General features: G+C 37.6%; 1 protein-coding gene across 4 annotated transcripts in view; it reads right to left on the bottom strand.

The window, feature by feature from the left end:
- The window catches only part of EFL1 (elongation factor like GTPase 1), a 125,125-nt gene that overhangs the window by 93,166 nt on the left and 16,760 nt on the right, over positions 1-15,199 (bottom strand). For all 4 annotated transcript variants that reach the window (XR_001817514.2, XM_017502247.2, XM_037729129.1 and 1 more), the window contains exons 5-11: positions 13,724-13,857; positions 12,872-13,009; positions 11,104-11,318; positions 4,759-4,882; positions 2,955-3,031; positions 2,104-2,240; positions 1,374-1,496 (exon numbers count right to left, since the gene is read on the bottom strand). Coding sequence is in view for 3 of the 4 variants with exons in the window: in XM_017502247.2 (XP_017357736.1) it covers positions 1,374-1,496; positions 2,104-2,240; positions 2,955-3,031; positions 4,759-4,882; positions 11,104-11,318; positions 12,872-13,009; positions 13,724-13,857 (948 nt within the window). In the remaining variant the exon portion in view is untranslated. The remainder of the gene's footprint in view (positions 1-1,373; positions 1,497-2,103; positions 2,241-2,954; positions 3,032-4,758; positions 4,883-11,103; positions 11,319-12,871; positions 13,010-13,723; positions 13,858-15,199) is intronic.

Here is a 15,199-nt window from a genome sequence, read left to right on the forward strand (position 1 = left end):
AGTCTCACTCTGTGCCAGGCTGGAATGCAGTGATGTGATATCAGCTCACTGCAACCTCTGCCTCCCAGGTTCAAGCGATTCTCCTGCCTCAGCCTCCTGAGTAGCTGGGACTACAGAAGCATGCCACTACGCCCAGCTAATTTTTGTATTTTTAGCAGAGACGGGGTTTCACCACGTTGGCCAGGATAGTCTTGATCTCCTGACCTTGTGATCCACCTGCCTTGGCCTCCTAAAGTACTGGGATTACAGGCATGAGCCATCCTCCCTGGCCGGGATACTTGTTAAATGATTAAAATAACCAGGTGAGAGATGGTTGTTGCTTGGCCCAGGGAGGCAGAAGTAAAAACGTTGGGAGAAGTAGTTGACTTCTGTATTTCAAAGGAAGAATAGACAGGATTTGCTGACGGACTGGATGTAGGAGAGTGAGATAAACATAAGGGCCACAGATGACTCCAGGGTTTTTGGACTGGGTAAATGAAAAGATGGGGGTGCCCCTAACTGAGATGGGAATGACTAGGTGAGCAGGCTTGGGGATAAAATACCCGGTCTGGCATATGTTAAGATGCTTCTTAGACAGCAGAGTGGAGAGGAGTTCTGGAGTCCAGGAAACAGACATGCTCTGGAGATACAATTGTGGAAATTATGAGTATGTAGTTGTCATTTAAAGTCTTGAGATTGGATGAGATTATGAAAACAGTGACTGCAGGTAAAATAGATGAGGGTCAATGACTTGAACCTTGCTTGGGGCACCTCAACATTAAAAAGCCACGGAGATGGGGAGGAGTCACAAAAAGAGATTATTAAGGATAAGCAGCCAGGCAGACAGGAAGAAAAGCAGAAGCAAGGGAATGGAAACAGCGGAAGCCTAGAAGTCAAGGGAAGAAAGTGTTTCAAGGAGGAGGAGTGATGGACTGCGTCAAATGCTAGTGACAGATCTCGTCATGTGAAGACTGAAAACTGGCCATTAGATTTAACAAAGCGCCAACAGTGATGCCAAGAACAACAGTGTAACGGTTTGGGGGCAGAGTTACAAAAGCAATAGAACTGGAGGAAAATAGAGACAAGAAAATACATAGGGACAAATTTCATGGAGCCTACGAAGCCCCAGAATGGAATGGGAGTTTCTTTTCTCATGAGGAGCATGTGTACAGGAAGTCGCTGGTCTCTCACCCTACTGGCTGAACAAAATGGCTGTGGTAAGAAACCTTCGGGTGGCGGGTGGGAAGCAAAACTGGTGAAATGGTCATTTGTGAAATTGTTCACTTGTAGAAGTGGACATTTGGCAAATTGGCATTCTGCAAATTGGTCCCGAGCTGCCTGGATGGAGAACAGTCAACGACATGGTATATTCCAACAGGTCCATCTTTCCTCACCTGCTTTCAGTGCTTGAGTTTCTGGTGGAAGAGAGTCAAAAGTTTGCGATCCTGTGCACATCAGTCTCTCCACTCTCTCGGCTGTGATATCAAGGGGACTAGGAAGTTTCTGACACACCATAGCTGAAGTCTGTTGTTAAGGACTCAAAACCTTGAGCCAGTGCCTCCCACCAAGGCAAAGGTTCACTCTACGCACTGAATATTGAGGTAACAAAGTCTGTCCATACAGAAAATGCCTGTGTTATAAGGCAGGACTGCTTTATGCATCACATCTCAAAACATGCATACAGTTTCAGGGGGTTCACAAACTCCTTAAAGCTCAGACATGATCCTCACAACAGACACATTAACACTGATGCGCGTGGAACAAATGAGAACAGAGCTTGGCAGGTCGCCTACTGGTGACCTTGAAATGAAAGTTATCTAACACAAACATCTAAATCATCTACCTATACTTAAATCTTAGTGCAAACATTTTTGTTTTGACAGATTACTAAACAAACACAAAAAAGAACTAAGAGTTCACTATTAGGAATGTTAACACAAATTAGTATTAGTGTATTAATTATTAAAATATTTAGTACAGTTTCATGGTAGAAAACTAAATAAGCACAGAAGACCTATTTTGGATTCAATGTTATTTCCAGAAAATTTCCTGGTTGCCCTAACACGTTGCTTTTTCTTGCTTTACCAAAAGTACTTCACTAGAAACCATTAAAATAAAGGATACCAAGAACAGCATGGGAGATGGGTAGCCACTGACTGCAAATGGCATTGATCTGAACTTTAGGGTCTGAATGTCGTGCCTCCCGGGCTCCAATTTTTAATCCTAAAGAAGTCACTATTTTATCAATTTTTTCTTTGTCCCTATAGTAAACACAAGATTGGAGGGGGAAAAAGTCATACGCAGATATAGACAGGCAGTGAGGAAAACGAACCCAACATTATTTGGCATATTTTTACCCTAACGTGTTACTTTTTCAAAAAAAGCTAAAAATGATTGAAGGGAATCCTGCCACAGAAGAGGCCTCCTCCACCTCTACTCTTATATGTTCACGTGAATTCTTCTTTAACACTTCCCAGGAAGCGCTTCTCCATAATCTCCTCAGGCAAGTGATATCAAGTGGTAAAGCAGTCTCACAAATAAGTGCTAAAAAGTCATTATTCCATCTCAGGAATAACTTAGAAAGTAAATTTACTATAGCAAACTTGTACCAGATGAGTTATTTCCCAAGTTCCCCATTAATGATCCTAGTATCAAGCACCTTTTGTTCTTTAATAACCATTTTTTAAACCTGGGTTTGCATAAACAAAGGTCCAATGTTTCTTTCCATCCTTTTCTCTCTTCACCTCAGCACTCTATAAGATATTGCTGTCCTGTCCCTCCAACATTGCCCTTTAGCGGGGTTACATAGACTCCTTTAAATTACTTCCAAGCCCTGCAATCAACACAACTGTAGAAGCTCTGCTCACTTTCTCAGTCCATCTCAGCTTTCTGAAGTACGACTCATCAAACTGGAAATAAGACAAATTATACTGCCTAAAGATGCCTAAAAGTAAACAATGTTGTAAGAGCCTTACTTTTTCAAGACAGCATCATACAAACTCCATATATTTTCCAGGATCAACTGTACAAATAAAGGTTTCTTTCCTTTGGCCTGTACAAAAGAATATATGGGCGTAAATTCCTGAACATTTAATAGGCATTTATATATTCCTTCTTGACATGCTTTTATTATCAATATGTTTCATTTCTACTTGAAAATATTTATTCAAAAATAAAGTAGATGAAAGTAATTATAAGAATGTACTAAACAGTCAATAATCCACAATCAATAATAATCCACTGTTCTTTCCTCTGGGAACCAGAGACTTTACAAGTGATATGACCATTTGTGGGTCATATTACCATCACTGTCACCAAAGAAATACACATGGCACCCAAGCCAAGAGCTAAAACTTCACTCTGCACTGCAGGCTCTTTTCATGGACTTCAGTCTAAAATTATGTTATAGGAAACAAAGTATTCTTAAACATATTTCTAAAAGTTCACAAGGATAGGAAAATTTTGAAAACCCAAAAAAACCCATCATTTCTCTTACCAACCTAGGCAAAAAGTTAATAGCAGGAGCACCTTGAGTTGTATACTCTTCCATATACATGAGATGGGATATATTAATAAATTGATATCTCCTGTCTGAAGAACTACTGGCAACAGTATTAAGAAATTAAGAGCCATTGGCTTAGAATGCTCAGTTTAAAAAAAGTCATCATGAAGGCATAAAACTTATGCACAAAGATGTCTATCATAACTCTACTTACCATATCAAAATATTTGAAAAAAAAAAAAGATGTCTAATCTTAAGAGAATGATTACCTAAGTGATAGTGCTCTCACAAAATAAAATAACAGGGTGCTTATTGAATTATTTCATATAATCATCATAACTATCCTGTAAGTGTTATTATCTCAATTTTACAGATAAAATAACTGGGATAAAAGTCACAGAGCCAATACGTGATGGGGCCAAGATTCAAACACAGAGTCACCTCCCAAGGCATGCTCTTTCCACTTAGCTATAGTCATTCCCTTTTAAATATATTGTTTATAAAAAAAGCTTTTAATGGCAAGGGAAGATGTTCGTGACATGACAAAAGCAAATAGGCAGCTCCATTGTATAAACAGCACAATCTCAACTGAGGGATGTATATATCTATGTAAAAAGAATGAAAGAAATTACAGCCATCTACTAGCAGTGCTGGCTTCTGATTTTTTTGTTTGCTGTGGCTTTATATTTGTGAGTACTTTCTAAAAAGCAATGTATATGATTTTCAATGACAATAAATTTATGAAATCCTGGTTTTTACATTAAAAAAATAAAGCTCCAAGAAAAGTATCCTTAGAGGGCATATGACAGCATTCCTACACCATTTCTATCTATAGAAGGGGTTTCAGGGAGCACCCACCTCTCCCCATCTACACTGCATGGTGACCAGCGTGTGGTGAGATCAGGCCTCAGCTGAGACTAGAAGTATAGTGTGAACCATACAGCGACGTCTAGAAGAGACATCTCTTTATGGTGAGAGACAAACAAGTGCATGGCACAAAAATGTGTGTTTTCAGGTGCCCCAAATCTAAGATTTTTGGTCTTCTGGAAAAAAAAAGAAAAGAAAAAGCAGCTCTTTGCTCACTATCCTTAAAAGAGCTAAGAACTGTATATGAACAATACCTATATATGACTTGTAAGCCTTTCCCAATTATATACAGTAAAAAATCCCTCATGAACTCACCTGCGTACATTTAAGCTCAATCACATTTATCAAAGATATTACAGCATAGGTTTTCATAGGGTAAGAATAATCAAAAGGGACATATACCACATTACCTGATCACCCTTCATAATCTTTTTAGCCTTCATATTTATATAGTAATCTCCCCACAAGGTTTTCATAAGAACTTCCTTTTTGATGCCAATTTTTTGACTGTAGATTCTGGCAAAGTGCTCAATTCTGAAAGAAGACCAAATGTTCATGTTATTAATAACAACGATTAACATAACTAACATTTGAACATTTCTGTGACAGGTACTGTTCAGACTTCTTTACACGTGTATTACTAAACTTAATCCACTATCCTACAAAGTTCCCCCATTTTACAGAAAAGGGTAATGAAGTACAGAGGTATTACACAGGGAAGATGTGAGGTGGGGATTTAAATCCAAGCAGTATGGTTCCGAAGCCTAGGCTCAGGTCTACACTAACGTGAATTGCAATATAGCTTTCTTTCTTAATTTTGCACATGTAAAACAACATAAAATCAGGGCCAAGAAAATGCAAGCTCCAGCTGCCCATCACAACTCTGCCAACAATACAACTTTATTTCAGCTACTCACTCCTGTGACTGTTGCTCACAAAGGAAAGAAACCCTTGAGCCACAACCTGCCAAAACAAGTTTTTTATTATCCCAGATTAAAGGTAAACATACACACACTGACTTAACTTGCATCAGCCCGCAGAGAAACCAGTTACCACCATGGTCTCCAGGCATAGGAGGACAACTAAGGGTGCTATATACAGGATCTGCATTGTCTGGATAAAGGACCTAAGAAATACCTTTTCTTTAGAGAACAATATAGTTTAATTTAAGGTTTGAGATGAGAATTTTCAAAGAACATCTTAATAGATGACTGCTCAGGGGGAAAAAAAAAAGGTATATCCCATTTTTTTTCCCGAACCATACTGAAAGCCCAACCTAATGCAATCAGAGAAGAAAAGGAAATAAAAAGTATACTGATTAGAAAAGAAGAAATAAAACTATCTTTGTTCGCTGGTGACTCTTCAATCAGTCCTCCACAAATGAAGACAAGGCGGAAGATGGACATCCACTGGTAGAATTCCTATGCCTCAAAAAGAAAGCAGGCTCTGCCTCACTGCCTTCTCTGTGGATCCCTAAAAAGAGTCAGGCCTCCCTGGCTTCCTGTGTTTCAGCAAACCCAGAACAGCCCACAGAGCCTTACATCCAGATGTTAAGTCAGGACACGCTTATCTCTGTGGCTTTTCATTTATCAGCACCCAGTTTTGCAAGGCAGGCTGCAACCCGCCATGCAAATTTGCGAATCCAATTCGGAACCTACAGGCAGATCCAAGGATCTACACATGGAAGGAGATAATAGGAGGCAACCACTGTGGACTGACATTATTGTTAGTGTTTTTGCCGTCATTAATTAGTTGCAATTTTTAAACACTGATAATTTCTAGCACTTCTCTATTCTTGAATTCTATTTTAATTCATATCCTCTACAGAGTAACTGCAAACAAGATTCTAAGAGGCCTGCAGAGAGATTTATAGCCCAACACTTCTGATCTATTTGTTGCCTATCTTCCTGAATGACAAATCAGTCAAGTATGAAACTACTAAGCCACACACCCTTTTACCCTCCAAGCTACCCAGGGGATTAATGTTAACTACAGAATTCTAAGACACAGTTACACAAAGACACATAAAGCAAAGGGCTTTTCATTGTCTCCTCTCTCCTGCCCCTATTCTATAAGGCTGAAGACTCAGTTCTATGTATCTAAAACAAGAACTTAGATTCTTGCTGCTCCCCATCCAACTCAATGTGTTTCTGCTTTTCAGAGTAGACTCTCCCAGGTTAACATCAATGAACAGGATAGATTAAAGCAGAAGACCTAGGTTCAGCCCCTAGTCACACTTCTTAACCCTTTCCCACTGCAGAGAGTTTACAGAACCATCTTTCAAATTCTGAAATGTGCTCATTTTCCACCTCTTGTGGCACATGCAGCTGTCAACTTTGCCTATTCACTGACATTTTAGAGGAAAACTGGAAGGAAAAAGTCTCTGGTGCTTTCATTTCCACCACTACTTTTCCATAAATTAACATATCAACTTGTTGAGAACAGACACTAGCCAATCTCTAAATCTGACCTTGTCTAATACAGAAGAACATTCATTTATTGACTGATACTACCTAAAAATGTCAAAAGTAAGGGCTATAAAAATTACCCTTACTCTATCCATTCAACTTTCTCCCCATTCCTTTTTCTTCTACAATGAACTTCCCTCAATTTGTGTGATTTACACTAAAATTAGCATAAAACATTAAATTACTTATGAAACTCACTGTAAGAAAAGGACAAGCCTCCCACCTTGTGGCTTACTAGCAGAATGATCACAAATCAGGAAATCAACAGGTCTGACCCTATTATATGACTGAATGAATGAATCACTGTGAATGAACCTAAAGAAAGTCTTGAAATCATCTTAGCCCAATATTCTTTTTTCAGATAAGTAAACTGAGGCCTAGAAAGGTGATAATGACAAGCCATCAACCATATATGAAAAGTGCAAATTCTTAGCAGTTCACGATTTCTATTTTTATCATATATGAATTACCTCAATTTATTTAAGTCTGGTATGACCTTTCAGGCATCAAAATGGACTAAGGTATCTATAATTTATTGCAAATAGAAAATTATGGTATTATATTACACTGCCCAAGACAAAATACAGTCAAAGGGAAATTGGAGAACAAGTTTATGTAAAAAGGAAAATATATTTAAAAAAAATGAAGCCAGAGATTTGTTAGGTTACTCCCAAGCCTTCCATTCTGGTCAACTCCTGATCCTTTCTTTCCATTTCTAAGTCATACTGATATACATTTCATGAAGAGATTCTGTTTTCTCCTAGTGCATCGTTTTTGGTTCTATGATCCTTGCAAATTACATGCAATATCAAGCCCACAACTAAAGTTATGTCATTATTATTTTTCCAAACCACAGGCATTTTCTCAAAGGAATAATCTTTTATCTACATTTGGATTTTTTGATTCCACAAGTCAGAAACTGTTACAGTTAAAAAATGTGATCAATTACCTAGCCCATTCTGAAATCCAGTATCACTGTCATATGGCCTTAGCAATAAGAAGAAATAAGGATCTTTAGGCCCCACAGGGAAAACACCAGGGAAGTAGCATGTCAAGAAAACACAAGCTTCAGGGCCAGGCAGACTTTAATCTTAATATCAGCTCTACCTCTTAGTAGCTGAGTGATGTTGAACAAAAGTTACTCAATGTTCTTGAGACTTATAAACAATAATATCTATTTCAAAGGAACATGTTGTCAGAATTTGGTGAAATAATTTAAAGTGACTAACTCAATATCTAGCATATGTACATCCTCAATAAAGCTAGACTAACTTTTGCTACTGCTGGTATAAAAGTTGATATATTTGTTCATCTATGTATAAATAATTTCAAAAAATAAACAAAAAAATGACAGGAAATTAACTGAGCTAAGGAATAAAGTGGGATCCTTTTGTGGTACACATTTGAATTTACTCAAGAATAAAGTTGAAGTTAAAAATCAATTGTATATAAAATCTACAAAGAAATGCAAAACTGGTTCAATATTCAACAACATTAGTCAATGCAATATACCATATTAACAAGCTAAAGAAGAAAAATCATACAAATAGATTTATCAGTACATAAGAGGCATGTGACAAAACTGGACACATTCATAATAATGACTTTCAGAAAAAAGAATATTAGGGGACTTCCTCAACTTGATAAAGGACATCTAAAAACAGCCTGCAGCCCTAACATTATTTCTAATGGTGAAAGACATAATGCTTTCCTCCTAAGGTCAAGAACAAGGAAGGACGTCCACTCTCATCACTGTCAGTCAAACAGTGCTAGAAATTCTAGCCAGTACAACAGCAAAGGAGAAAACAGCATGCAGGTAGAAAAGGAAAAAAAAAAAAAAACAATTTCTATTTGCAGACATGACTGTCTCACAGCAAGTTCCAAAATATCTACAAAGAACTACAAGTGAGTTCAGCAAGGTGACAATATACAAGATCAACATACAAAAATCAATTGTATTTCTATGTACTAGATGAATGTGTGAACACCAACATTAAAAATATCATTTATAATCATTCAGAAAAATAAAAAATTAAGTGTAAATCTAACTCAACATGTACAGCACTTATATGCTGAAAACTATAAAATGCTCATAAAAGAATTAAAAGAAATTTTAAATTAAATGGAGAGGCATAGTGTTCATGGAATAGAAAAGATTCAACATAGCAAAGATGTCAAAATTATCCCCAAATTAATAGGTTTACCAAGCAATTTCCATCAAAATCCTAGCACGATGTTTTTGTAGATATAGGTAAGATTACCATAAAATTTACATGGAAAGGCAAAGGCCTGGAACAGCAAAAATAATTTTGAAAAAAAAAAAAAATAATGTGGACAGAAATAGTCTACCTGATTTCAAGACTTATTATTTAGCTACACTAATCAAAATGATGTGGTATTGTTGGAAAGACAGACACACAGATTAATGGAACAGAACAAAACACTCAGAAACAGACCCACAAAAGTATGTCCAACTGATTTTGACAAAGGCACAAAAGCCATTCAATGGAGAAGAGAGAACTTTTCAAGGTTCTGGAGTAAATGGAAATCCATAGGCCCTCTCTACCCACAAAAGAAAACCTCAACCCAAGCCTCACACTTTATACAAAAATAACTCAAACTGGGCCATGGACTTAAATGTAAAAAGTAAAACTAAAACTTTTAGAAAAAAATGAGAGACAATCTTTAGGATCTAGGACTAAGCAAAGGGTTCTTCAACTTGACTCTAAAATCAAGATCCATGAAAAGAAAAAATGATCAAGGGAACTTCAGCCAAATTAAAAACTTTGCTCACTTTTATGGCTGGCTGCGGTGACTCACACCTATAATCCCAGCACTTTGGGAGGCTGAGGCAGGAGGATCACCTGAGGTCAGGAGTTCAAGAGCAGCCTGGCCAACATGGTGAAACCCCATCTCTACTGAAAAACAAAACAAAACAAAAAAAAGCCCCACAAAAATTAGCCAGCTGTGGTGGTGCACACCTGTAGGCCCAGCTATTCAGGAGGCTGAGGCAGGAGAATTGCTTGAACCTGGGAGGTGGAGGTTGCAGTGAGCTAAGACTGCATCACTGCCCTTCACCCTGGGCAACAAGCTGAGACTCTATCTCCAAAAAAAAGCAACAAAAACAAAAACTTTGCTCACTTTGAAAGACACTGTTAGAGGATATAAAGCCAAACTGTAGACTGGGAGAAAATACTTACAAAGCACGTATGAGACAAAGGACTAGTGTTTACAACAGGAAAAAACTCTCAAGAGCATTAAAAAAAACAACACAATAAGAAAATGGGAAAGGATGTGAAAAGACATTTCACCCAAGAGGGCTGCAGATGACAAATCAACACATGAAAAGATGTTCAAGGCAAACAGTTGTTAGGAAAACGCAAATTAAAGCCTCAATACCATATTAGTATGCACCCCATAGAATTGCTAAAATGAAAATAGTGACAACACCAAATGTGAAAATTTGGAGAAACTGGATCACTCATGCATGCACTGCTGGTGAGAATATAAAATGATATAGTCCCTCTGGAAAACAGTTTGGTAGTTTCTTTAAAAACTAAACATACGACTACCATATGACCCAGCAACTGCACTTCTAGTAACCCAGAGAAATGAAAACTTATGTTCACACAAAAACCTACATGTGAAAGTTCATAGCAGCTTTACTCATAATGGCCCAAAAATGGAAAAACAAAACGAAAAAAAAAACCAGACGTTCTTTAAGGGGTGAATGGTTAAAATGGGGTAAATCCACACCATGGAATACCACTAAGCAGTAGAGAGGAACTAACTACAGTATTAATGCTTGTAATCACTTGGATAAGTCTCTAGAGAATCATGCTAAGTGGGAAAAAAATCCAAAAAATGCTACATATTTTTTGGTTCCATTTCTGAGTTTTGTTTTGATTCCATTTCTCTAATACCCTTGAAATGACAAATTTGGAGATAAAATAAATGGTTGTCAGGGGTTGAAAAAGGGTTTGAGGATGGGAAGGAAGTAGCTGTGGCAATATAAGGGCAACGTGAGGGGGCCTTGTGGTGCTGGAAATGTTCTGTACATTGAAGGTAAATGGCAAAGTCCTGGTTGAGGTATTGTAGTACAGTTCTACAAGATGTTATCATGGATAGGCGGCAGGTACTGGGGAAAGGGCACCAGAGTACTCTCTGTATTACCTCTTAGAACTGTAGGTGACTCTATAATTATCTCAAAATAAAAAGTTTCACTCAAAAAAAATTAATTGTATATAAAATCCACAAAGAGATTTAATCAGATTCAAACAGACTTACCCAAAGCCCCATCCATCTATTGCACTGGTAAACACCACATTTCCCTGTTCTGGAGAGAAGTAAAGGTGAGAATCATCTGTGTCCTCCAAGCCAGTGCTCCAGTCATATACTTGCTCTCCTTGTTCAGAATTTGGATTCACTTGGGATTCAGTTTCTCTCTCTGCTCTTTCTTCTAGGACTTTAGAAGTAAAAAGAGTTCCTGTGAGTGCATTAATCTAGGAGAGATGGTGAAATGGCAGAGTGTCATTCAGATGTTTAGCACGCCCGTGGCAGGAAAAACACTGTTTAACCTGTGTTAGGGCTAGAATCATCAGTCAGTTTGGGCTCATTAACCACACACGGATGGAGGTGACATTTACAATCAGTGAATAACTTACATGTATCCATTCTTCCACAACTCGGCATAACTAAATTATAAGGCTTTTGGAAGGTCATTTTGTGATTATTACTAATTTAATATAAATGTTAATGTGTCATATCCTTAATTTGTTTTTCAGTACTGAGGCCTAGTATCACAAAGTACTCATGATTTCCAACCCTCACAATCCTAGTTTGTAATCTCAGTCCACTGCCTTGCCCATTTCTCACATCGGTTGTCTGAAATGTTCACTACTGCCTTCAGGCCCTCTTCCCAATTCCTAATCCTCAACTACTTTCACTCCCCAATAGGCAGTCATCTTATGTCCTACCTCAGAAAGAAAATGGAACCTATTACTCAGATTTCCTTTGAGTACCCCACATTCCAATCTACAAGCTCATTTATGTCTGCAGATACCACTGACCTTTCTCCTGCCAATGCAGGGCAGAAGTTATTTTACCTGTTCCTATTTTTACAGGGAACGATACCCATCCTTCATTCTTTTTCACTGTTCTACTTTTATTGTTTCCTGCCTTTAGCAAATAAATATACTCTAGTTGCTCTCATCAATGGCTTTCCACTGTCTTGAGAAGAAATTTCAAATTCCTATGCATGGTGTAAAAGCTTCACCACCATCTAAACCCTATATCCTTTTTCCCATCTCTTGTCACTGTTTAACGTGACCTAATTCTTCACCTATAAAACAATTTGCGGTTCCTTAAATGAAACATTATATTGTGCTTTTTCTTGCCTTTATGACTTTGCAGATCATATTTCTTCTTTTTTGAATGTCTTTTTCCTAACTGTCTACCTGGCAAACACCTACTTCTTTCCTTCTACCTCAAGGCTTCCATTGTAAAATTTCTCTTGACCCAGACTGGGTTAGATGGCCCTCACTATGCTGTCATATCACACCCAGGGCTTATCTCATTGTTCTCCAAATAGCTTTGTTTGTCTCCCCTACTATACTGTGAGCTCCTTGAAAATAGGGATTCTGACATGTCCATCTTATATTCACAATCCCTAGTGTACAATGGACATTCGATAATTCATTTATTCAACATATATCTATGAAATATTTGCTGAATAAATAAATGAATGAATGCTTGGGTAAAATTTCCTTTAAAGACAGGTAATAAAGTTCTAATATTGCTTCGCTTTGGAACCACGATACAAAGTTTTAAACGAGAGAGCCTATTGTCCAAGCTCTGTATGATGGGTGCTTCCAAGAGATGGAAGGGACTGAGAACATGCTTATTCTGTTGCCTCTGTTGTAGAATAACATCAACATGTAGGAATCTGAAGTGGAAAAGTTAACTTTTCTGTACCAATGCCTCATACCTAGCTCAGTAACTTCCTTACAACTCTTCTTCGATGCCTAAATTTTTTAAATATTAAAAATTAAAATACCTGTTCTAAAATATTCTTGAGGTGAGAATAGGCCTCTTGTGGGGTGAATTTCAGTTCCACTATCAAGCGATCTATCTTATTAATCACTAAAACTGGACGGATGTTTTCAAGCCAAGCTTGTCGCAGAACTGCCTGTGTCTGATAAAAACAGAAAGAAAAATGTAAAACTCATGATTTGAAATAATTAAAGCGCATCAGAAAATCTTGATTAACAATCAACCCATTACCATACTCCTTTATCACACTCTAGATTGTGCCAGGCAAAGGTATTCACCAGGCATTCACAAAGTATGTATACAGCACAGTAGCAAAGAACAATAGACAAGAAATCATCACTGCCTTTATTCAATTGACAGTTTAAGAAGAATAAGGCCGGGTGTGGTGGCTCACGCTTGTATCTCAGCACTGAGGCGGAAGCACGCAGATCACTTGAGGCCAGGAGTTGAAGACTAGCCTGGCCAACATGGTAAAACTCTGTCTCTACTAAAAATACAAAAATTAGCCAGGTATGGTGGCACATGCTACTCTGGAGGTTGAGGCATGAGAATCACTGGAACCCAGGAGACGGAGGTTGCAATAAGCCACTGCACTCCAGCCTGGGCGACAGAGCAAGACTCTGTCTCAAAACAAACAAAATAAAACAAAACAAAACAAAAACAAAGTATGTTAAGTTAAAGTCATCATCTCTAAGATCCCTTCAGAACTCTGGTGATTTAACTCTATCACTGATTGGAACGTTACCAAATGTGAAATATAAAGCCAATGTTCTTATCAGTGAAATACCTAAAGTCAGTCAGTCCTCCTCTTTCCTCACCTTTAACATTTTAAATATTTCTCATCACAATCCATTACCTGAGGACAGACTCCTTCCACGGCATCTACCACAATGATGCATCCATCACAAATGCGAACAGCGGTTGATACTTCTGAGGAAAAGTCCACATGTCCCGGAGAGTCTATCAGATTAATCAGGTACTCCTCATTACCTAAAATAAAATTTGTAAATACACATTTTCAGTTGTGCAGGCATACAATGCTCTTCCTCAGGCACTCTAGAATAAGAAAGTAGAAAGCGTCTAAGATAACACTGAACAAAGCTAAAGGAGTCAAAAGCTCAATCAAGAGCTACCATTTCAGTTTTCCCCACTGACGGGACTACTGATCCAAATAGCATCTGTATAAAACGTTAAAGGACTTCATTATTCTAATAGTTACCACTTAAGAGCTCAGTGGGAGCCAGCCACTGTGCTACTCACTTTTAATGTGCTTATCACATATTATTGAATCCTCACAGCATCCCTATGAGATACATATTACATATTACTTTACAGATTAGTAAAAGGAGAACGGTAATACGTATCTCATAGGGATATTGTAAGGATTCAATAATATGTGATAAGCATGTTAATCACTGAAAGAAATTAATCAATGCCCAAGGGCCAACAAAGCAGTTGGCCAAGTTCTTTCCTACAATTTATCAAAGAGCAGTGTATGAATCTGACAAGATTTAGACTCAATTCCACAAAAACTTAAGGAGATTACTCTGTGCCAACCAGTGTTCTATGTGCTCTCCCAATAACATCTCCTCCTTCAATGGTGTCAACAAATGTATTCAACTTATAATAGGGTGATGACAAATCCTGAGTTGTCTGGTTTTAGCACTGAAATTCCCAAATCCCATCAAAGCCCTTAGTCATAGGCAAACAAGAAAAAAAAAAAAATCATCCTAGGTTATGGAGAGATATCATTAAACATTGACTTAGTATTCCATGCAGAAAATTAATAATACTTCAGAATTCTATACTCATTCCCCCATTATTGGCAAATTTGATATAGTTCTCTTTTAGAGGCAGAGTAACTATTTGAATGCTCAAACATATACTTTACTTTTTCTCCTCCCCCTAACTCAGTGTTTATCAACTTGAATGTGCTCAAGAATTACTATAAGGTTAAGTATCCTTTATCCGAAATCCAAAATGCTCCAAGGAGCATTTCCATTATGTGCCATGTTAGTATTTGAAGAATTTCAAATTTTGGAGCATCTCAGATTTTGGATTTTCTGATTTGGGATGCTCAACCTACAATTTATGGGCCATTTAAAGAATTTTCCCCCAATATAATTTTAATGACTTCGCTTGTACCCTAGGTGATACTGATAAAACACCAACACAACGATAACCACAAAAACATCTATGGACTGCCTATTTACACCTGGCATTGTTCTAAGCATACTGCAGAAATTATCTAATGTTTACTAAGATCATACAATTCAAAATGATAGAAGTTCAAACCCATTTAACTCCAAAGACTGTATCTCTAACCACTACA

The sequence above is a fragment of the Cebus imitator genome, unplaced genomic scaffold, assembly GCF_001604975.1.
Source record: "Cebus imitator isolate Cc_AM_T3 unplaced genomic scaffold, Cebus_imitator-1.0 Scaffold295, whole genome shotgun sequence".
Taxonomy (NCBI): Eukaryota; Metazoa; Chordata; class Mammalia; order Primates; family Cebidae; genus Cebus; species Cebus imitator.